The sequence below is a fragment of the Littorina saxatilis genome, linkage group LG10 (assembly GCF_037325665.1).
Source record: "Littorina saxatilis isolate snail1 linkage group LG10, US_GU_Lsax_2.0, whole genome shotgun sequence".
NCBI lineage: Eukaryota > Metazoa > Mollusca > Gastropoda > Littorinimorpha > Littorinidae > Littorina > Littorina saxatilis.
In genome coordinates, this window is record NC_090254.1 from 34,980,988 (window position 1) to 35,003,528 (window position 22,541).

Here is a 22,541-nt window from a genome sequence, read left to right on the forward strand (position 1 = left end):
TATGTAGGTGAGGTATTCAATCTCAAAAACTTCAGAGAAAATGGAAAAAATTTGAAAAATAGCTGTTTTTTAGGCAACATTTATGGCCCCTGCGACCTTGACCTTGAAGCAAGGTCAAGATGCTATGTATGTTTTTTGGGGCCTTGTCATCATACACCATCTTGCCAAATTTGGTACTGATAGACTGAATAGTGTCCAAGAAATATCCAACGTTAAAGTTTTCCGGACGTCCGGACGTCCGGACGGACGGACGGACGGACGACTCGGGTGAGTACATAGACTCACTTTTGCTTCGCATGTGAGTCAAAAACGGAAGCAAAGAATAAAAGAAGAGGGATACGTTTGCCAGCCGACTGCCTGCTTCTGAGTGATTTTTCAGAAACGTTTCTGATGGTACCAAGTTGTATCTACAGGCAATGTATCTGACAACAACATATGCCGATGACCGAGCAGAGACAGAGAATAACGACAAGAAAATCAAATCAAGCTGCAGGCTTTCCAGTTGGCATCAATGAAGAATGTGTTTTAATCCGTCAAAATGATGAGGACAAAATAAAACAAAACTTTTAAATGGATAAATCGCCTCGTATGCGTCAACATGTGGGGGGAGGGGTGGCCGGGTGACTTGGAAAAGAGCAGAACTCGTTGTGGAAAATGTGGTTAGCTCTGATTGTCATGTCAGCATTCACAAATCCACACAGTTTGCAGGTCAAATGTTATATTATAAAGCCTCAAGTCTACACGCAACGAGGGCAAAATGTTAAGAGTCGCATTTCAACGCTTGTTGACACAGAGAGACGCACCAAAGGATAACACACAATCCCTTTCGGTGTAATGGAACAATAAACAGTGCAGCCATTCCATTCACTCGTCAAGTACGACTGAAAGGGGAAAAAAATTGTACCGTGTGTTTGTTCTCCGATGCCAGATAGCCGACTGCAGGGAGCCCTTTTGCTGTTTGTGAGAAGTTATGCAAACACCCACCGCGCTGCATCTCACACAGCCCGAAACGCCCCCTATCCTCCCAAAACATCAGAGAATGCACGTCAAGGAATTCATTGCGCGATCTCATAAAACACATGAAAGGCAACGAGAAATGGGACCGAACGGATGCCCCGAAGGGTTTTGGATTGGAGACGGGGTTGGGAGTTGTAGAGAAGAGGGGGGAGGGGGGGGGGGGGGGGGGAGGCAGTGAGAAAGTGAGTGAGTGAGAGTGAGAGAGTGTGTGTGTGTGCGTGCGTGCGTGTGTGCGTGCGTGCGTGTGTGCGTGCGTGCGTGCTTGCTTGCTGCCAGCAGAATGGTTAGATACACGAAAGTGACAGAACCACAGAGATATATATATGTCTATATCTCAGTGGACAGAACTACCCAGACAACAGCGTGGAAATCCAACCAGGGGTAGGCTGTCGAGACTGTACGCTGCCTTCGGGAAATGAGGACTAGAAGAAAGCAGCAGGAGTCGGATTAGAGTGAAAGTGGGAGGTTCCAGAGACAACATGTGAGGGGTAGAAGAAGAAGCGAAAGGGAGGGCAATAAACAGGAATCACTTCACAGAGGGCACGCACGCCAAACCAAGCCGGGAAAATGACTCTCAGGCCGCCGCACTGACACAGCCCCAGGGCTTCAGACAGGTCGATCATTCCAGAAAGAAAAAGAGAGATGGGGGGAAAAAAGAGAAAGAGAAGTTGAAAATCACGACACTTGTGTAACTCAACAAACGTGTTCACTCTACAAACGTGTTCACTCTACAAACGTGTTCACTCTACAAACGTGTTCACTCTACAAACGTCTTCACTCTACAAACGTCTTCACTCTACAAACGTGTTCAATAATAGTGTGCTCACACAAACAAATCTGAGAAAAAATGTCCTTTTTGTAACAATTCTGTTGTAATGTTGGCTTCAAATGACCAATTTGCGATGCCAACTCGGCCTACAACCGTGTGTTATAATATCGTGTTCTGAATGGACATACACAAACAAAACACAGTAACAGTTCTCTAATAAGTTTGACATCGTTCGACTACCTTCATATATCTTGCCCACAATGTTGGCAAAAAGCTGGCGTTACATGTTGCTGTTTTGCATCCCATTTAAAACATGCTAAAGTCTTCCTCTTCTCTGTGGCCATTACTGTCAATCCGTCAGACCAGCTTTCCCTTTACCTATAGATTACGCGTGGGGGAAAAGACCTGATGGAAGAGCAGACACGGTTATCGTGAGGCTCGAAACTCAGAAAGATTCGCGTGTCATCCACCCAACAGCAATCTCTTTCAACACAACTCAAAAGACCCTCTACAAAAACAAATTATTCCTAATGGGCACACTTTCTCAGCGTTAACAGCCTTCAAAAACTATCCTGAAGAGGCGCCATATCTTGACAATCTCTAAACCTTGACAGTTTATGTCCAGCCCACTAGGTATTCAGTGTCATTTTCTTCTGTTAAAAAAGCAAAAAAACAAAACAAAAAACCAACAAGGAAGGACGAGATCTTGCATGCATTACTCCTGTCACGATTAGGAGCAAGGTCCACGAAAATAACATTTCATAGACCTCTCAATATATCTACAAGCTGTGAACAATATCAAATTCTAGCTGTTGCATGTTTCATCTGTAGTGCCGCCTATACAAGTATGCACTTCTTACACGACAGCCATCAACAATGGCAATAAAATGAAGCAACCGACAGCCATCAACAGACCTGCCTACCCCTGAAATGTACCATGTGTAGTTTTGGGTGTGAAAATAAGGCAAATGTGTAGTTTGGCAGGTGAATGTGTAGTATTTCAATTTGATCAACCCAAACCGCAAAACAGAAGTTACTTATACCGTACTAAAACAAACACTCAACACTCCAAACAAAACTATTACAATGTGAACAATACTCCCCACAAAAATACAAGCCAAGCATTAAGTTTATTTGTTAAGAAAAAAATTATTAACTAGTTTGGAACATTTGCATGGGTGAAACTGATCAGAATTAAAAATAAGGAAAATGAGGCCAGGGGCCGCCCACGCCCTGGTGGGGTGCAGGGGCAACGCCCTCTTAGGGGGCCCAGGGGGGCGAAGCCCCCCGGAAGAAAACGAAAAATCAGGCTTTTTAAGGGTAAAAGTAGGCCTTTCCTGGTATCTCAAACACACAAATTTGCACAGTAAACAATGATAACAAATGCCAAGCTGTAGTCCAATAATTCGCGCGCTCAGGGAAACAAAGATTCAGCGATGTCCGGTCACTGTGTTAGAGAAAATACAGATCGGATCCCCGGCGAAAAAAAAAAAAAAAATTTTTATTTTTTTTTATAGATTTTCAAAATAAGGAATTCTTTATTTGACCAGTTTCACCCATGCATTTGTTAAAAAAAAAAAGCTATGTTGAGGGGTATGCAGTTCATATACAGTGGGACCCCCTATTCAAGACCTGTGACAATCTGAGAACATCAAGTCACAAAAAGTAGGGACTGGGAGTATGTGTATCAACATGAAGGCAAATTTGCATATAAACAGAACAGGTTTGCGTCGGCAATAATAATAATATGGCAGGTCATTGCCTCTGCTCTGGTTACCGATCTCTCAAAAGTGAGCTTGTCTTGGTCTTCTTTCCCTGGCACGGGTTTCTTCACAAAACAGTCCAATTTTTCCTCTGCTTTGGTCGGGATTTCTCGAATTCCTCATGAGAAGTGCTTTTCTTGTGGCGGTTACACGGTCGTAAAGCCCACTGTGCTTCTCTGCAAAAGCCGTGTTGCACACAGTGCAGTGGGCAAAATGCTTCCCTTTTCTCCACGAAACTGGGCATGGATGCTCCTCATAGTACTTTGGCAGAAAAGCCTTGCTGGGAGTTTGACCAAGCTTCTTTTTTTTTGCTCCGTGGCGGTTGATCGCCAAAGTCTTCTGAATCCGTGTTCGTCGCTGTAGCCATTTTTTTCCCTCCAGAAAGAATGAGCTAGGAAGTGACCGCGTTCAGAAAAGTATGTGCTGAAACGCCCGCGATAGTTGTAATAACAGCAGCAAGACCAACTGACTACGCTACTCTCGCGGGCGCCGGGCATGTTTTGCACGCAGTACACAACCGGTTAGTACAAATTATGGATCGGAACTCGCTCGCGTTTTTGCGTATTCAAAATGTCAAAATGTGTAGTCGAAACGAAACGTTTGCGTAGTATAAGACAAACATGCGTAGTTGCGTAGTTTGGGGACCAAAATCGTAGTTTACTACGCTCAATGTGTAGTGTAAACAGGTCTGCATCAACAATGACAACAATCAGAAACACACAACAAAAACCGAACAAAAGTGCACTTTGAAAGCATAAAGGCGTTCCTCACAAACTCGCAACACCAACAAAACGCTTCATCAATTTTATGAGGTGCAAATATTGATTTTCAACAGGACCTTCAATGCAAAACTGTTCGTGTGGGACACGCGAAAATAATAAATAACAACTGCACGACACTATCAGGCATGAACTATACTGAGAAAAAAACCACAACACCCAGTGAATATGAAGCTTTATGGCTGGCCACAAATGCCGCATGGCTGGTTGGCCTTTTGATGTGCGGATTGAATTAAGCACAGAATGGCTTCCCATTAGCTGCTTCATAAAAGGACAGATGCTGCTGCTCTTCTGGCGGGTATCATAGTCTGTGTCACTGCCACTTTTAGATGACAAAAGAAGGAGGACGGGAGGGAGGAGAGGCGGGAGGGAGGAGAGGCTAGAGGTGGTAGAGTGGGGGGTGCTGTAATGAAGGTGAGTGGCGGTGATAGTACATGTCCATGTAGTCGCAGTGTGTACGTGTATTTGTGTGTGGGGGAGAGGGAAAATGATATGGCCAAGCTGTTGTGTGTGTGTGTGTAGGTGAAAGAGAGACTGTGACAAGAGACAAAGAACATAGTACCAGTATCAACAAATGACCACAACTGGTAAAACAAAAACAAACAAAAAACACACTAAGCTAGTCTTACCGTTTGCCTGCAAGGTAGGAGCGTCTTCTTGATCAGGAAGAAGTTCTTTCCGTGCTGCTTCAGGCCTCTCACAAAGCGTTTCTGAAACATACAATAAACACAATCGTAAGTTCGTGCTGCAGCATTTCAAGTGTCACATCGCAGACGTCTCAAAGACAGGTTTTGAATGCAAGTTATGAGCTTACACCAAGGGATGAGGAGGGTATGAGGGCATGTTGAGGTATCAGATTAGGATTCTCCAGACTAAAAACGTTAATGACGTAAGAGAGTGTGTGTGTGTGTGTGTGTGTGTGTGTGTGTGTGAGTGTGTGTGTGTGTGTGTGTGTGTGTGTGTGTGTTTATGTGTGTGTGTGTGTGTGTGTGTGTGTGTGTGTGTGTGTGTGTGTGCGTGCGTGCGTGAGAGAGAGAGAGCGAGCGAGCGAGCGAGCGAGCGAGCGAGAGAGAGAGAGAGAGAGAGAGGAGAGAGAGGGAGGGAGGGAGGGAGGGAGGGAGGGAGGAGAGAGACAGACAGAGACAAAGAACACAGGGTTCAGTAACAAAACAAACAGATGCACCTCCAAATCACAACCTTTTGCAAACGACGTATACCATTATCAGCACTGCTGTTGTGAACATCAAAGCAACTTGCACAACACAAAACAACCCACAGTATCAGTCAAACTGTCCGTGTTACTGCTCTCTAATGCGAAACCCTAACAATAACAACTATCAGCCAAACGAGCAACCAAGCCACCAAACAATTTGCAGCGCAGACGCAAATCCGCAGGAACACAAAGAAATGTAAACAGCGCAGCTGACATCACAACACAACCCACAAATCACAAACACACGGCACGCAAGTTTATACGACCTGATCTACCCTTTTCACTCAAGCCTGAGGGCCCCTCGCTTTCCTTCTATTCCCCATTGTCGGTGATTTGCTTGTGCCGCAAACCATACCTAGTGTCAAGAAAGAACAGCGACTTAGAAATGACAAATCTCAGGGATTAGAACATGTTGGTTCCTCTGCTGTCTAATCGGGGAGACACGAGAGATTATTGTTCCGCTCTTTTCTACCAAACCTTTCCCTCTTTGTTCCACGGCATCTCTTTTTCTATCCGAAACGAGAGAGCTCCGAGGGGTGTTGAGCAGCTGGCAGGTGAGGGGGGGGGGGGGGGGGGGTTGTAACGTTGGCTGCAGTGTGTGCACACCTGAACGGGGTGTCTGCACAGGCACCAGCCTGATTTACCACTGCTATTACACGAAATAATATTTCTTCAATTTTTCGTTTAAACCGACAAAATTAATAGTATCTTATTGCCATTGGGGACGCTAGAGAAATTGACAAACAGACGTGTATTTCTTGTACAAATCTGGGTAAAAAAAGATAACGTGAGAAATCTATAGCCAAGGGCAAAATAACGAAGCTCACCGGACGCAATAAACCGAAATTACGAAAATAAGAATCACACAATATGAGAGGTTTCGTCTTCAAACTGACACACTAATACTGCGCATTTCCTTTATCACATCACAATTTTAGTGGAAAAACTGAATCCGACACGTACTTCTTCCCTGAAAATGTAAGCCCTCCTTCCCCCTTCGCTTCTCCTCAACAAAGCAAAACTTTCTTTCTTTCTTTCTTTATTTGGTGTTCAACGTCGTTTTCAACCACGAAGGTTATATCACGACGGGGGAAGGAAGGAGATGGGATAGAGCCACTTGTCAATTGTTTCTTGTTCACAAAAGCACTAATCAAAAATTTGCTCCAGGGGCTTGCAACGTAGTACAATATATTACCTTACTGGGAGAATGCAAGTTTCCAGTACAAAGGACTTAACATTTCTTACATACTGCTTGACTAAAATCTTTTCAAAAATTGACTATATTCTATACAAGAAACACTTAACAAGGGTAAAAGGAGAAACAGAATCCGTTAGTCGCCTCTTACGACAACAAAGTAAAACAAAACACTTCTGAATAGCCTAATTCAGTCTTTTATCTGCCTGTGGGGTTTCAGTTTCTGAGGATGTTCCGTATCCTGTAACCTGTATGCTCAGTGCATGTTTCAAGGAAGCCAAAGGGCGCATGCTGACAAACTGCAGCAGCTGCGCTATAAAGTTTGCCGTGTGGGAGGGAACGGGTGTGGTGAGTGGAGGTGGAAACGGGTGGGGGAGGTGTTTGCACTCCAAGCTCTAACATTACTAGCTTCTGCCTCAACAAAAAGCAACATAATCTTTTTGAAATACCAAAACTTCGCAGCGTAAAAAATACGGCTCCCGACATCAAAACCATTTTTACTGTTAGGAAGTGACACTGCATACGATCGCACTTGGCATCTTTGAAGGATAAGGACAGGATTATATTATCATACAAGTTCAACGAGAGAAAAAAATACATGCTGGAATATTTGTGGAGTAATGAAACTGTTTAAATATAAAAAAAAGCCCGTTAAAAAAACATATGAAAGGGATCACCCAACAAAAATGGCTAGCACATGACAATTTAATAACTACTCGCATGTGTGTGTGTGTGTGTGAGAGAGAGAGAGTGAGAGAGAGAGAGAGAGAGAGAGAGAGAGAGAGAGAGAGAGAGAGAGAGAGAGAGAGAGAGAGAGAGATGGGGGGGGGGGGTGTACTGTTTAGTAGGGTGTAAAAGTAAAGGAGCCAGTTCGGAAACTACATTCAAGTTTTACCAACTCTCTTTGGTGTTGTTTTCCCCTCCTCGGTGCACTATTAGTGTGAAATGTAGTGTGTGACAAAAGTCGACTGAAGCTCTTTTGTCCTTTGAGGGACTATAAGACTAACAGGAAACAGTATCTCCACGAATTCGCTCCAGGGGAAAGAAGTGATCTCCATGAGACACAAGAATAGATATCCCATGTAGATTGCAACATGTTTTAAGAGATAGAAAGATAAGAAATGCCATGACATGTCAATATAATCTCCCTAATCCCTACATTTAAGAAAGCACTTGTCAAAAAACGCTGAGGGAAAGGAGCATGCAGATGTGCTTAACTAGACGTTCTCTTATCGGAGCATCTTGCGAAGGCAAACAAACAAAAAATAGTCTGTTCACGGTATCCCGACCGACCCTATTTTTTCGCGCGACCCTAGACTTTATTTTGGCATTTGGGAAAAAAAAAAATCTTTGTTTTTTGGCAAAATAACTTAAAAAAAAGTTTTAAAAATCCCGACCTACCGACCCTATTTTTGTTGCCTATGTTACCGTACACAGACTTTTTTTTTGGCCTAATTAAAGATAAACTTTTGACTTCACAAGCTCTCCATTCATTGGAGGTTTGGTCCTTCGGTTCGAAACCATATGTCATCAACCTCCTCAACCCCAATAAATGCAGAAGAGGGGGTTGCGCGCGCGTGTTGTTTTCTGACTGTGTGTACGTTTGCCTGTGTGCATACATGTATGTCTTTGCCTTGGTTACATTCAAAAGGCCTAGGGTAAACAGTCAAGAATCAGTCGTGTGCGTGGGGGAGGAGGAGGGGGGTGTAGTAGAAAACGTACATAAACAAGAAGGGCAAAGCCCATACGACTCACATGCTTGACCTTGACCTTTACATGACCTTGACCTTCAGAGTCAAGGTCAAATAACTAAACCTAGCAATGACATCATACACTAAGAACTGCTTTACACAAAATTGTCCTACCAAAATACATGTGACCTTGACCCATCCAAGGTCATGCAACACAAAGCTGTTAATTCAAGACACAGGAAGTACAATGGTGCTTATTGGCTCTTTCTACCATGAGATATGGTCACTTTTAGTGGTTCACTACCTTATTTTGGTCACATTTCATAAGGGTTTGTTTGTTTGTTTGTTTGTTTATTTGTTGCTTAACGTCCAGCCGACTACGCAGAGCCATATCAGGACGAGGAAGGGGGGGATGAAGGGGGCCACTTGTCAAGCGATTCCTGTTTACAAATGCACTAACCCATTACTTGTGTCCCAGCAGGCTTTAGTAAAACTAAATTAATACCTACTGGAAGATTACCAGTTTCCAGTATGTTAAAATAGGCTTAACCTATCTACTGCTGGACTTACATCAGAACACTAACAGATTAAACTATACATGAATCGCGAGACAAGCGGCAAGAGAAGAGATTTTTGGAAAAAATACAGGTGAATGAGCAAGAAGGCAGAAAAAAGAAAAGAATTCATGAAGAAAAAGAGAGCATGACAGGAAAGAGGAACCAAAAATCTACCTAACAGCAAACTAGAAAGCTCCTGCGGTTCCAAAAACAGGAGGGGCCTTTAATTTCATAACCGCAGTGCCCCACTGCGGGATTTCATAAGGGTCAAAGTGACCTTGACCTTGATCATATGGGACCAAATGTGTCTCATGATGAAAGCATAACATGTGCCCCACATAATTTTTAAGTTTGAAACAGTTATCTTCCATAGTTCAGGGTCAAGGTCACTTCAAAATATGTATACAATCCAACTTTGAAGAGCTCCTGTGACCTTGACCTTGAAGCAAGGTCAACCAAACTGGTGTCCAAAGATAGGGCTTACATTGCCCTGTATAGCATACATAGCTAAGATTGCCATTCTCGATAACTTCAGAAAAAATGCGAAAATGTGAAAAATGGTCGTTTTTAAGACAACAATTACGGCCCCTGTGACCTTGAACTTGAAGTGAGGTCAAGTTGCCGCACATGTTTTTTGAGATCTTGTAACCATACACCATCAGGCCACATCAGGTGTTGATAGACTTAATAGTGTCCAAGAAATATCCAACGTTAAAGTTTTCCGGACGGACGGACGGACGGACGGACGGACGACTCGGGTGAGTACATAGACTCACTTTTGCTTCGCATGTGAGTCAAAAAACAAAATCGGTCATAAGGCAACAAGGAGGATAAAAACATGGAGAATCTCCCGCAGTGTTCTTTTCTGAACTTTTGTGGGCTCTACAAAAAAGGAAGTTGGGAAGCCGAGAAACTCCAATTAATCATCATCAGTTGCCACCGGCAACCCGAGGAAGCATTCATGGATAAACATTTTGTATACGTGTGTGGTGCAGATCTATTTATCACCACTTCAACATAACGTGCAAAAAATCAAAAATAAGATGTTTTTCTCTTGATACAAGGACAAAATGCTCGAAGACACACCTTCGAAAACAGATCACATTCACACAAACACACGCGCGCACACACACGCATGCAGTTACCAAAACATGTCACTCTGAAAGCCTTCAATAACGTGTCGATGTCTGGGTGAGAATAATTACAATAAATGTGAAAGAAAACACACCTAAAATCCAACCAGAAAACGATATTCGTCACCATCACCCCCTCCCCCCCCCCTTAAACTAACACGTAGACACGACCGAAAGGGTGTACACGCTACGCCAACCAAGAAACACCTGTACCCCCCCCCCCCCCCCCAAATCCCGTGCCATCTTTACTATGCCACAAAGCCCACTAATCACTTGAGTTATCAATCGCATTACCCTCTCCGCCCTCGCAGCAACACTAACCGTTCTCTTCTCCCCTCCCCTGTAGTTCTTACTATCCCTATCAGTCTCGCACCCAGCAAGAGAGCTAATACTGATTTCACGGCTGGCACACAGTATCTGTGTTCCCCTAATGGAATTCATCGACCCAGGAGACACCGGTGTCCCTGGTTTTCACAGCAGTTTACCACCCCGTCGACGGGGAGAGGAAAACTGATAAGATACATTTACAACATACCCACTCTAATACCCACAACAGTGTAATCTTCACCGAGGAGCTCGTTCGCACTGGAATTCAAAGGACCACGAGTGGTGTTTGAGTGGCAGTTAGGTACGAGCTTTACTGAGAGAACTGATAAGATAGTCGCACAATAGTTGCCATAACAACCACCAGGGAAAGTCAGGAGCCAAATACACTTCAGTGAGGTAGAAACAAGATGCCGTTTTCTTCTACTGTGTATTGTCGATGCTTACTGAAGCAAAATCTTACATAAACAAAATACCGAAAAGACAGTATCTTTCCCATACAGCATGATGTTTGATTGTACCAACGATGTGTAAGTTCTAACGACAAACAGACAGTTGCTCAGTAGACAGAAAAGGTGACGTTACATCAAAAATATTGCTGAGTGCTGGCTAATTTCTTTGACAGAAAAGGTTCCATTTTCCTGCTGACTTTCTCTGCATAAAAAAGGGGTACAACTTTCTTTAAAACTTGAGTCGTCTGCTTGTCAAACAGCCGCATAAACAACCCCAGACGCTAAACTACAAAATTACTCGAGATTTCTGAAACAAGGCAAACTTTGCCTTGAAACTTAGGAGCAAAACTATGCCGCCTCTGACTGGACCCCCTTTGACTACGGTTTAGTTAGACACATGGGAGTTATATTGAGTTAACATTCATGTTAACTTTGTACCAAAGTCAAAGCTGTACAAACTGAAAGATTTGTGTTGACAGTATTTTAGAGGTCAACCCGCTATTGCCGCGGCCCGTTGTTGCCGCAGCCCGTTATTGCTGCGACCCGTTGTTGCCACGGCCCTTTTTTTATTTATTTTTTTAACATTATGTACATTAGTTTTTATTGACGAGAAAATCTCTTACACAAGGAGAAAGGACGACCCCCAGCGGAAGTTTTCGCCACGTCCGCAGGGATTGGCACTCGCAACCCTGTGCATTGGAGGCAGGCGCGGTGGCCCGTTGTTGTAGGAGGGATGGAGGGAGGGAGAGAGAGAAGAGAGGGGAGAGATGGAGGGAAAGAGATAGTGGGATGGAGGTAGAGAGAGAGGAGGGAAGGAGTGAGAGAGGGAAGGAGTGAGAGAGGGGGGGAGGGAGATAGGGTGGGAGGAAGAGAGTGGGAGGGAGAGAAAGAGAGGGGGGAGGGAGAGAAAGAGAGTGGGATGGAAGGACAGAGGGGAGGGAGTGAGAGTGAAGGAGGGAGGTGAGAGTGAAGGAGGGAGGTAGAGAAAAGTCGATTGTTGGCGGTAGGGAGGGAGGGAGAAAAGGAGGCAGGGAAGTAGTATAGAGAGAGAGGTAGGGAGGAAGGGAGGGAGAGAGAGAAGGAGGGAGAGAGAGAAGGATGGCGGAAGAGAGGGGGGAGGAGAGAGGAGAAAGGAAAGGAGGGATAGAGAAAATGATGGAGGGAGGGAAAAAGAGAGAGGGAGGAAGAGAGATCGCGAGAGAGGTAGGGTGGGATAGAAAGATATGGGGGGAGGGAGAGAGAGAGAGAGAGAGAGAGAGGGAGGGAGAGAGGGAGGGAGAGAGGGAGGGAGAGAGGGAGGGAGAGAGGGAGGGAGAGAGGGAGGGAGGGAGGGAGAGAGGGAGGGAGGGAGGGAGAGAGGGAGAGAGGGAGGGAGGGAGAGAGGGAGACAAGGATCGTCAGGAGAATCATATAGAGAAGACAAATGTTTAAAATAAAACGTCATAAGGTGACGTCATAATGTCTCGCCCTATCAAGTTGCGGCAATAGCGGGTTGCGGCATGCCGCAGCAACAACGGGCCGCGGCAATAGCGGGCCGCGGCAATAGCGGGTTGTAACCGTATTTTAGACACACTTTTGAAGCCTAATCCTCTCAGAAGGTGACCCAGTGAAGACTATCAAACAACAACGTTATCAAATAAACAAGAAGAGCAAACGCTCGATCGAGTCACTTTCGCAGTTCTGAATATTATATGAGGCATCAGATGGACAGGAAGAAATTGCTATTCACAACACAATGAGTCACGTTCACATAAAATTTGAGCCCGGTCACTTTTATAGTTTCCGAGAAAAGCCCAACGTTAAGTTGTGTGTTGCCGAACAGAAAAGGCTAGTTATCTCCCTTGTTTTTCTGATAACGTTCGTAAAAGGCTACAGATGTAAATACTTTGATGTAAAGAATAATCCTACAAAGTTTCAATCACATCCGATGAACTTTGTCAAAGATATAAAATGTCTAATTTTTCCTTTGACGCTGACCTGTGACCTTGAAAAAGGTCAAAGGTCAACGAAACCATCGTTAAAGTGTAGAGGTCATTGGAGGTCACGACTAAACAAAATATGAGCCCGATCGCTTTGATAGTTTCCGAGAAAAGTCCAACGTTAAGGTGGTGTCTACGGACGGCCGGCCGGCCGGCCGAACGGCCGGCCGGACAGACTAACACTGACCGATTACATAGAGTCACTTTTTCTCAAGTGACTCAAAAACGAGAGTGAGAGAGAGAGAATATGAGAGAGAGAGAGAGAGAGAGAGAGAGAGAGAGAGAGAGAGAGAGAGAGAGAGAGAGAGAGAGAGAGAGAGAGAGAGAGAGAGAGAGAGAGAGAGAGAGAGAGAGAGAGAGAGAGAGAGAGAGAGAGAGAGAGAGAGAGAGAGAGAGAGATCTTGTCCGTGTATACGTGCGCATTCCTCCTTGCATTGCTCGCATGACCTCGCGAAGTCCGTCAATGCACAGGTCACGTGAACACAACGAGTCAACGGAGGACTCCCGTCTCCTTTGCCAGGTGACATAACCAGGTTGTAAAAAGAAACTCTCCCACAAACAGGTCGGAATCAACACACACAAACAGGTCGGAATCCACGCACATACACACACACACACAGACCAACACTGACCGATTACATAGAGTCACTTTTTCTCAAGTGACTCAAAAATATACAGCATGTTTTGATACATGTTATGATACACAAGACTGTCGTACTCATATATATCTGAACTAGATGATTACCCGCTTCGCCGGGTACCGGCTTCGCCGGGAAGAAGTAGAGCCGAATACCAGGCTGCGCCTGGGACCCGACTTTGCCGGGTGTACGCCGGCTTTGCCGGCGCACGAAGGAAAGGAGATAAACGCGCAAAACACTGGAGACCTTCTAAAAATAGTAACGTGCAGTGACCTTCTAAAAATAGTAACGTAGTAACGGGAATATGGATTGACGCCACACGGAGGAAGGGAGATAATCGCGGCTGAAAACACTGGAGAAGATAAAGAAGAGTTACTGGTAGTGGATCCCGACAACAAAAAAACAAAAAAACAAAAAATCGGTTCAGCGCGCACAGCGCTGCGCGCTGAGAGCACGTGTTGAAATATCTCATCGATGAGGTTGTGTCCGGGGTGTAGCTGAATACTGTGTCCAAATTTGAAAAAGATCCACCGAGAACTTTGGCCGTGCATCGCGAACAGACATACAGAAAGACAGACAGACACTAGTCGTATATAGATACAGGGTGACACAAAAAAAACAGATCTATCCCACCAAAAGTTTAATATTTTCTGAAATAATCAGCCGATTCTTTTATTTTTTCAGGTGAGCCAAGCTGAAATGATGTTCTAACAGCCCACCAAGTTTGAGCTTCAAGATGTCATGGACAACGGAGCATAAGACATTTATAGTCGAGGCCTATTTTCGGTCGAATTCTATCCAGACTGGTCAGCCGCAGATGTGACCCAGAGTGGTCCCCCTATTCACCGGACTTGAACCCCCCAGATTTTTATCTGTGGGGGTACCTCAAGGACAGGGTATATGGCAACAACCCCCAGACCATCCCTGATCTTAAGGCAGCAATAACAGCAGCTGTAAGAGCGATCCCACATCTGCGGCTGACCAGTCTGGATAGAATTCGACCGAAAATAGGCCTCGACTATAAATGTCTTATGCTCCGTTGTCCATGACATCTTGAAGCTCAAACTTGGTGGGCTGTTAGAACATCATTTCAGCTTGGCTCACCTGAAAAAATAAAAGAATCGGCTGATTATTTCAGAAAATATTAAACTTTTGGTGGGCTCTGTTTTTTTTGTGTCACCCTGTAAATAGATGGAATCTTGACTTGAAATTAACGTAGACCAGCTTCTTTTTTTAAGAAAAGGCTTTGATTTTTTTCCAACAACTATTTGAAGTCTCATCTTTCCCTGTTTCATTTGATACGATCAAAGAACATGAACTAAAACACCCCGCTCATCAAAGACAAAAACCACAATTCGTTCTCCAATACTAAACCCACAGCCCCTCTTAGATCCAGCAAATCAATCAATACAACTTGGGAGAGAAGGAGAGAGAGACAAGAGATCGCGAAATGTTTTGACAAACCGGTGAACTGCAGAGTGAAGCGAACAGGATCACGGGTAAACAATCTCCAGCTTTCAAACCCACACTTGAATCAGGCCGGCGATGGCTGGGCAAACAAAGCCGCCTCGCCGCCTTATCGCCCTGTGTTTGCACTCCATGAAGTGCATAAACTTTTCCTCATCACAATACAAGGCGATCGATGTCTGCCACTCATATCTACCGTCACGGCTAATCTCTTCTTACACTTAAAATATCGACCTCGGGTGCCTCGGCTTTGCACCAAACCTGTCAGGCAGTGGGTGCGAGCGGCGGGATATTAATTTGTACAGCCTGTGTATGCGCGAGGCAACCACAAACATGCTTCGTAAATTATTCAGGGCGCTATAGGAAGGCTACTGGGGCATTATACTCTCTGAAATATTTTGTTTACCAGTGCGCATGCTGTATAGATACAATCATGACCAGAAAGCTCTTTGAAGAAACCCAGCCTCAGATCTGTGCACTTGACTTCAATCACAGTCGCTGACGGAGCTAAATTTAGCCAAACTTCTCCTGTAGTTGGCACCAAACTACATCACAACACAACCGCCATCCCCTTTCCTCTTCTCTTTGCTTCTCCCGGGGGAGTCATGACCGCGGCTTCCAATCTTTTCATTGCTCTCCCATTGTCGTCTGCTTCACCCTACTAATCTTCCCTCCCCTCACAAAAGAAGGCCGACAGGGGAGAGTAAAAGAGCTGCCACAATAGGGGAGGAAACTACAGCAATCCCTTTCCTTAGGTTTTTTTTTTCCTCCTTTTGTTTTTCTTTTTTCTTTCTTTCTCACTTCACCTGCTCTTTATGCAGATCATGTGTGCAAAAAATACCACATATGTTTGTGGGTGGTTTTTTTTAACAAATGACTTCTAGGATGAATGATTTTTGTCTTGAGGCAGACTGCTGAGAAGCTTATGCTGTCAAGCTGATTCATCACTGCTGAACGGTATTTGAAACTGTGTTTATAAACCTAGATTTTAAGTACCTGACACATGACACTTACTTTCTGTACTGAATACACTTAACTCTATCATTTCATCCTACTGACTGTGTTTCTCTTCATATAGTGAGTGATGTTTGACTCCAAGGCGATTGAGCTAAACTAAAACTACTCTCAAACAGAGTGTGGATCTTCTCTTCATTTGAACATTGGAAAGCATCATGAAGCTGTGCTGTTTACATCCAAGCTTGATAACATTTCTCATGGTTCACCCCCAGACATATACAATTTCAATGTAACGGATTCCACTGCCTTCAATCTCACACTTCTTCAGAGAGATTTGAAGACATGCATACATGTATTAACTTTGTCGTGAAAAAAAAAATGCACTCCTTGGTATGCACATCCAGCCAGCCATACGTTGACACCAGACCTGTTTACCCCTAAAACATTGCATGTGTATTTTCTGGGAGCAAAATGAGGCAAATGTGTAGTTTTGTAATTGAATGTGTAGAATTTCTCGTCAACCTATCACAACAACAAGAACAATGATTGCTACTTTTTACCACATGTATTGATTGACTGACGGAAAAATGGGAATTGCAGACAGTGCAATGAGCATGATGTTTTCCTTTCCGCGAAGACAAGGCATGGGTAGTCCTGATGATATTTTGGCAGAAAGACTTGGTTCGGCGCATTGCTCGTCTTTTTCTTTTTGGTCGGTGGCCTTTCGGAGTCATTTTCTTCACAGTTCTCATCTTCACTTTCGTGTGCTCTGCGTTCAGCCATTGTGTCGAAACGCCCGCATGGTTTGGCAGTAACGCTTTCAGTTGTGCCCGGCATTTGCTTGGAGAAGCCTATTCGGCATTAACAAGCTACAACGCAACGCCCGTGGGCGCTTTACGCGCTGCACGCAGCAAACGACTGCTGGCCGAAAACATGGATTGGAAAATGGATCGGTCAAGGGAGATGAAGAAAATTACGGATTGTGATATGCGTAGCCGAAACAATACCGTTTGCGTGCAGGGACGGGGCGGTGTGAGAGCACAACGGGACAAGGAACAGGTGTAAAGACGAAAAAGAAAAAAAAATTTTTTTTTTTTAATACCGTTTGCGTAGAAAACGACAGACTTGCGTAGTTGCGTAGTATATTATTCAAATTCGTAGTTTACTACGCTCAATGTGTAGTGTAAACAGGTCTGTGACACATATCATGTGCATTAACACACACACGAACACACCCCCACAACAGTTGCATATGCACACTTACACAAAAGCAGACAGACACACACAGAGAACATTAGAAAACTTACCGAATCTTCTTCACTCCATTTTTTCTCAATGGTCTTCATGGCTGGGCATTTGACAAGTGCCTGCAGAGCTTTTGTTGTGTCATAGTTGTGTTTGTGAAGCTGCACAAGAAAATATTCCATTACCACCAATAAAATATGCAGTAGCTTAGTTGTTAAAGTTCATACCTTTGCTTCTTACTGGCTCTAGTAGCATGCATATTGTTTTATGGCAGCTGCATGCTGCTCTGCAAATAATCAGTCAACTCTGCATGCTATTTCTATTTTCTATTTCAAAGAACAGGTGAATTGGATAAACATTCAATCATTTTCAAACTTTTTTGAAGTTGAACACGGATAGTCAGCTTATTATCTACATAAAGATAAATTCTCAAACAGATAAACAGTACAATAATACCAAGTTTTTCACGTTTGATATAAATACTGACATAGACACACAGATGTCCACACAGACACACTGTCATACTTACAATGTCTATGGCGTTTATGGTGGTGTCGTCAGCAGAAGCAGCCCCCTCCATGTCATTCACAGCCCCATCGCACATACCCGCAAAGGCTGCGATGCTCCTGGAGAAAGAATAAGACGAAACGTCAACCATACTTGTATCTATTTCACTGCAATTATTCCTCACAAACATTTTGTATCAACTGAAGTTTTTTCCTGACCAATCTTTAGGGATAGCGTGGTTCCTCCGAAAGCGGCGTATGGCTGCCTAAATGGCGGGGTAAAAACGGTCATACACGTAAAATTCCACTCGTGCAAAAGCACAAGTGTACGTACGTGGGAGTCTAAGCCCATGAACGAAGAAGAAGAAGAAGAAGAAGGGATAGCGTGAACTGGGTGGCCGAGTGGTAACGCACTTGCGCTCGGAAGCGAGAGGTTGCGAGTTCGACCCTGGGTCAGGGCGTTAGCAATTTTCTCCCCCCTTTCCTAACCTAGGTGGTGGGTTCAAGTGCTTAGTCTTTCGGATGAGACGAAAAACCGAGGTCCCTTCGTGTACACTACATTGGGGTGTGCACGTTAAAGATCCCACGATTGACAAAAGGGTCTTTCCTGGCAAAATTGTATAGGCATAGATAAAAATGTCCACCAAAATACCCGTGTGACTTGGAATAATAGGCCGTGAAAAGTAGGATATGCGCCAAAATGGCTGCGATCTGCTGGTCGATGTGAATGCGTGATGTATTGTTTAAAAAAATTTCCATCTCACACGGCATAAATAAATCCCTGCGCCTTGAATATGTGCGCAATATAAATTGCATTAAATAATAATTTAAAAAAAATAAAAAAAATAAATCCCTGCGCTTAGAACTGTACCCACGGAATACGCGCGATATAAGCCTCATATTGATTGATTGATTGATAATTAGTAATTTCTTATTCAATCATTTTTATTGACAACACTTTCTTCCCCTCAGCTTACTGAGGAGAGCAGAAGGTGATGTGAGTGATAATGGAACAGAATAAAGTATAATTTCGAGAAAAACAAAAGAAATACATTGAGAATTAAAATGTTTCACAAAAAGTTGGAAAAGTACAATTGATTACACAATTTCACGACACAACCTGTTCTAACCTTTTTGGGAGTCAACAATACCACGTATGATAATTGTCTGGGTAATTGCCCTGAATCCCACCATTATTCTTTTTCTGACCCCCCCCTTTAAAGTCAGAATCAAGACTTCCATCCGTCTGAGACTGAGCTTTCTCATATCTTATGCTCACAGCATCTGTAAATTTATCTCTAATTTGAAGACTTTTTGGACATCAAATTATTAAATATTTTTGGCATTCCTAAAAGCGGGGTGTCTGTCAGTGCATCTGGACCTCATGAAACAAAATGTCAGCCTTACCTAGCCGCACGGAGGTACATGACCAGGTCGGAATCCTCCACGCGGTTGGGCCGCCATTGGATTTCCTCGTAGTCCTGACATTCTTCCGCCATCTGATTCGGGGTCAGGTTGGGCTGGCATTGTGGAAGAAGGGCCTGGGAAAAGGATAACTTGAATCACAACTTTTACAAAACTTCTGTTATAATTTCACTGTACTAGTACTAAAGAGTTATCACAGCAGTAGCTGTGCAAAACAATGAAATGAACTTGACTAAATGAATATACTGAAACAATTAATTTCACTACATGTACCAGCACTTGGCAAAGTCTGCAATATCGAGCAACATTTAAAAAGGATAAGAATGCATTTCTTCAACTTCAAGAGTTCAACATTTGCACTTCCTCCAAGACTCACTGAAGAACTCAGTTTGCCAGAAATTATCCAAATTTAGAAAACACACACAGGTAAACAGGCCGACATAAACTCTCTCTTCTTTTTACTATCAGTGACAAGATACACATCTGAACATAGATAGATGTATGAATGAATAAATGAGAGAGAGAGAGAGAGAGAGAGAGAGAGAGAGAGAGAGAGAGAGAGAGAGAGAGAGAGAGAGAGAGAGAGAGAGAGAGAGAGAGAGAGAGAGAGAGAGAGAGAGAGAGAGAGATGCCTTGCAGTTGCAACAACAATATACATTGCTGTAGAATGTCAGGGTGGTTTTTTTTAACAGGATGATACATTTTATTCTAAAACACAAACACACACACACACACAGTGACACACACACACACACACAAATGGCATACAAAACATGCCAACAATCACACAGATTAACTGGTATACACGATGACAGGTCTGATCCCCCAAAAGTGTTAGTGCTGACCTGGTGGCTGGAGCCCACCCGAATCTCTCCCTGTGTTGTCGCCAGCCTTTTGGTCTGTGGGTTATAGCCGAGGACGTAGAAGAACACGTCCTGCTGGGGCTTGAAGGCCCGAGCAGACCCAATGTCCTGGTAGTGCACAACCTTGCACTTCCCTCTGAAACACATTAGCAATAAAAAAAATTGATATACAGTGGACCCCCCACACCCACCTCAATGTCCTAGTAGTGGACAACATTGCACTACCTTCTGAAACACATTCACATTTAAATTAAGATACAGCGGAACTCCCCTTTGAAGGCCCGTTCTGACCCAATGTCACGGTGGTGGACATTTGTTTTAACAACCTTTCACTTCAATTCCCTCTGAAACGGATTCACATTAACATTTAGATACCCCCCCCCATTAGACCTTCAAAAATCAGGTCTTAAAAAGGATGGTTTCCTATTAAAATTGGGGTAAATTCACAGATATTATGAACAGAAAATCTGAAACAGTGTCTTACTTTTAAAAGGGAGGGCGTCTAACATTTTTTTAGTGTGATAGGGGGGGGGGGGGGGGGGGGGGGGTGTCTTAAAATGTGGTTCCACTGTAATGAAACACATCCACTATTTTATACAAATTGTGGCAACTTGCACTTATCTCCTTACATTTCCACCGTATCTCAGGAGTTTACTGTGGTTTCAACTTCATACATTTTATTATTTCAATTCTTCTGCCTGAGTCGGTTTGTAAGGGACAAATGGCCTTTTATTGTTGTTGAAATGTTAAACAACCAAACAAACAAGCACAACCACACAAAAAACAGGTAGAAGAACTTCTTATGGAACTTCTGAAAGGGTGTTCTTATACTGGCTTTTCCAGCTTAAATCATGACAAATTACTCATATTATTATTACTGCTAGTTTCTTGGTGCTAACAAGTAAAATGGCAAACAACAGAGTAGGCTGACGGACAAACTAGCGAAAGATAGATCTAGGCATACACTGATACAGAAATCTAAACTGCAGAGACATACGTGATGAATAGGTGTGCATACATATTACATGTCTGTCTTGTCTTGTCTTTCCGTTATTGCCCACAATCAGCAGTAGTGATTACTTCGGCACTGGATTTTTTGTACACACCGACACACTCTCTATCAATGTCTCACACACACACACACACACACACTCACGTACCTTAGATGGGAAATGGGAAATGTGTCAGTTGCATTGGATTTCGAGATGAAGAGTTCCCGTGATCGGATTTTTGGATCCTTGATTATGGAGTCACAGGGACCTGTAACATACAAGACAAAAAAATTCCATGAGCCACAAGCAATGCATTGATGTTTAGTAAGTTCTAAAACAACAGGCTCTTTCGTTGCCTCCCACTCTCCCTACCCCTTCTGGAACTCGACTCTCTCTGTCTGAGTCTGACTTTCAGTTTCACTGCACAAACTCACAAGAACTTCAGAAGTCAGTATAAGTGACAGTCACACCCCAACCTCAAAAGAAAACTGGGACGCTTTAATCCTACAGAGAGTGGAACTCAACCAGCCCAATAAACTGATAGTTACTTAGTTAGCTTTTGACATCAACCACATACTATTATTATTACTATTAGCCTAATAATCACAATATATAGCTATTCTGATGGACACGTGGGGGAATTCGGGGGCTGTGATTGGATGGTCTCACACATCCCTTTTCCGATCATCAAAGCATAACGCTACGAAAGTCGGCCATTTTTGCCGATATCCAAACGATATCGGCAAAAACAAAGACGCATGGTTCCGGTTTCTTCCACGTGTATAAAGTACACGCATACCTCGCCAGGTTTGTTCCTGTGACTAGTCGACAGACGATGCCATTTGCTTTGTGTGTGTTTTTGTTCTTGATTACTGTACATGACATACATTACGTGTAAAATCCAGTTCTTTAACAGGCAACAAACCTTGCACATTTCCAGAAGCTGCAATCTGAAGAGACCTATCTCTGATTCTAGCAGACGATCTCTCCAATGTTTAACACAAAATCAGCAAACTCTCCTGTCACATAGAACGTCCATTGTATAGTGCAATGTTGAAATGAAGTTACCGGTCTGAAACATTTCGTCGTTTCTTCTGAGACAATCCTTGTTCTCTTATCATCTACAGATTTACCGCAGTCTTCACCACGCGAATTCCCAACAGAAGTCAGACTTTCGAACATACAATCTACGTAGGCAAGCATGATACGTCATGACGTCATATGATTCCTAACATATTGACGTAATGCTAAGCATCCGGTTATCTCGAGTTTTCTCCGTAATACATGTCCGTGGGTTTTTCAATGTTCGGTTATTTCCGTGGCTTCATGCGGAAAGGGAACCGTCGTCTGCAATCAACGACATGGACCATTCTGGTACTTGTTGCCGACAAAAACATGATTTTAACACAGAATTTAATGTCAGAATAGCTATATAAACGCTATTGTGTTTTCATCGTAGCAATAGGGTCCGATATTTAGACTCGAACAAGTATAATGCGACTCGTCTTCGACTCGTCGGCATTATACTTGTCTCGTCTAAATATCGGGCCCTATTGCTACGCTGAAAACACAATAG

At 43.6% G+C, this 22,541-nt stretch overlaps 1 protein-coding gene across 1 annotated transcript in view; it reads right to left on the reverse strand.

The window, feature by feature from the left end:
* The window catches only part of LOC138977850 (arginine-glutamic acid dipeptide repeats protein-like), a 195,617-nt gene that overhangs the window by 78,178 nt on the left and 94,898 nt on the right, over positions 1-22,541 (reverse strand). The window contains exons 4-9 of the mRNA XM_070350457.1: positions 21,134-21,233; positions 19,956-20,109; positions 19,093-19,226; positions 17,709-17,805; positions 17,242-17,340; positions 4,958-5,038 (exon numbers count right to left, since the gene is read on the reverse strand). Coding sequence (XP_070206558.1) covers positions 4,958-5,038; positions 17,242-17,340; positions 17,709-17,805; positions 19,093-19,226; positions 19,956-20,109; positions 21,134-21,233 — 665 coding nt within the window. The remainder of the gene's footprint in view (positions 1-4,957; positions 5,039-17,241; positions 17,341-17,708; positions 17,806-19,092; positions 19,227-19,955; positions 20,110-21,133; positions 21,234-22,541) is intronic.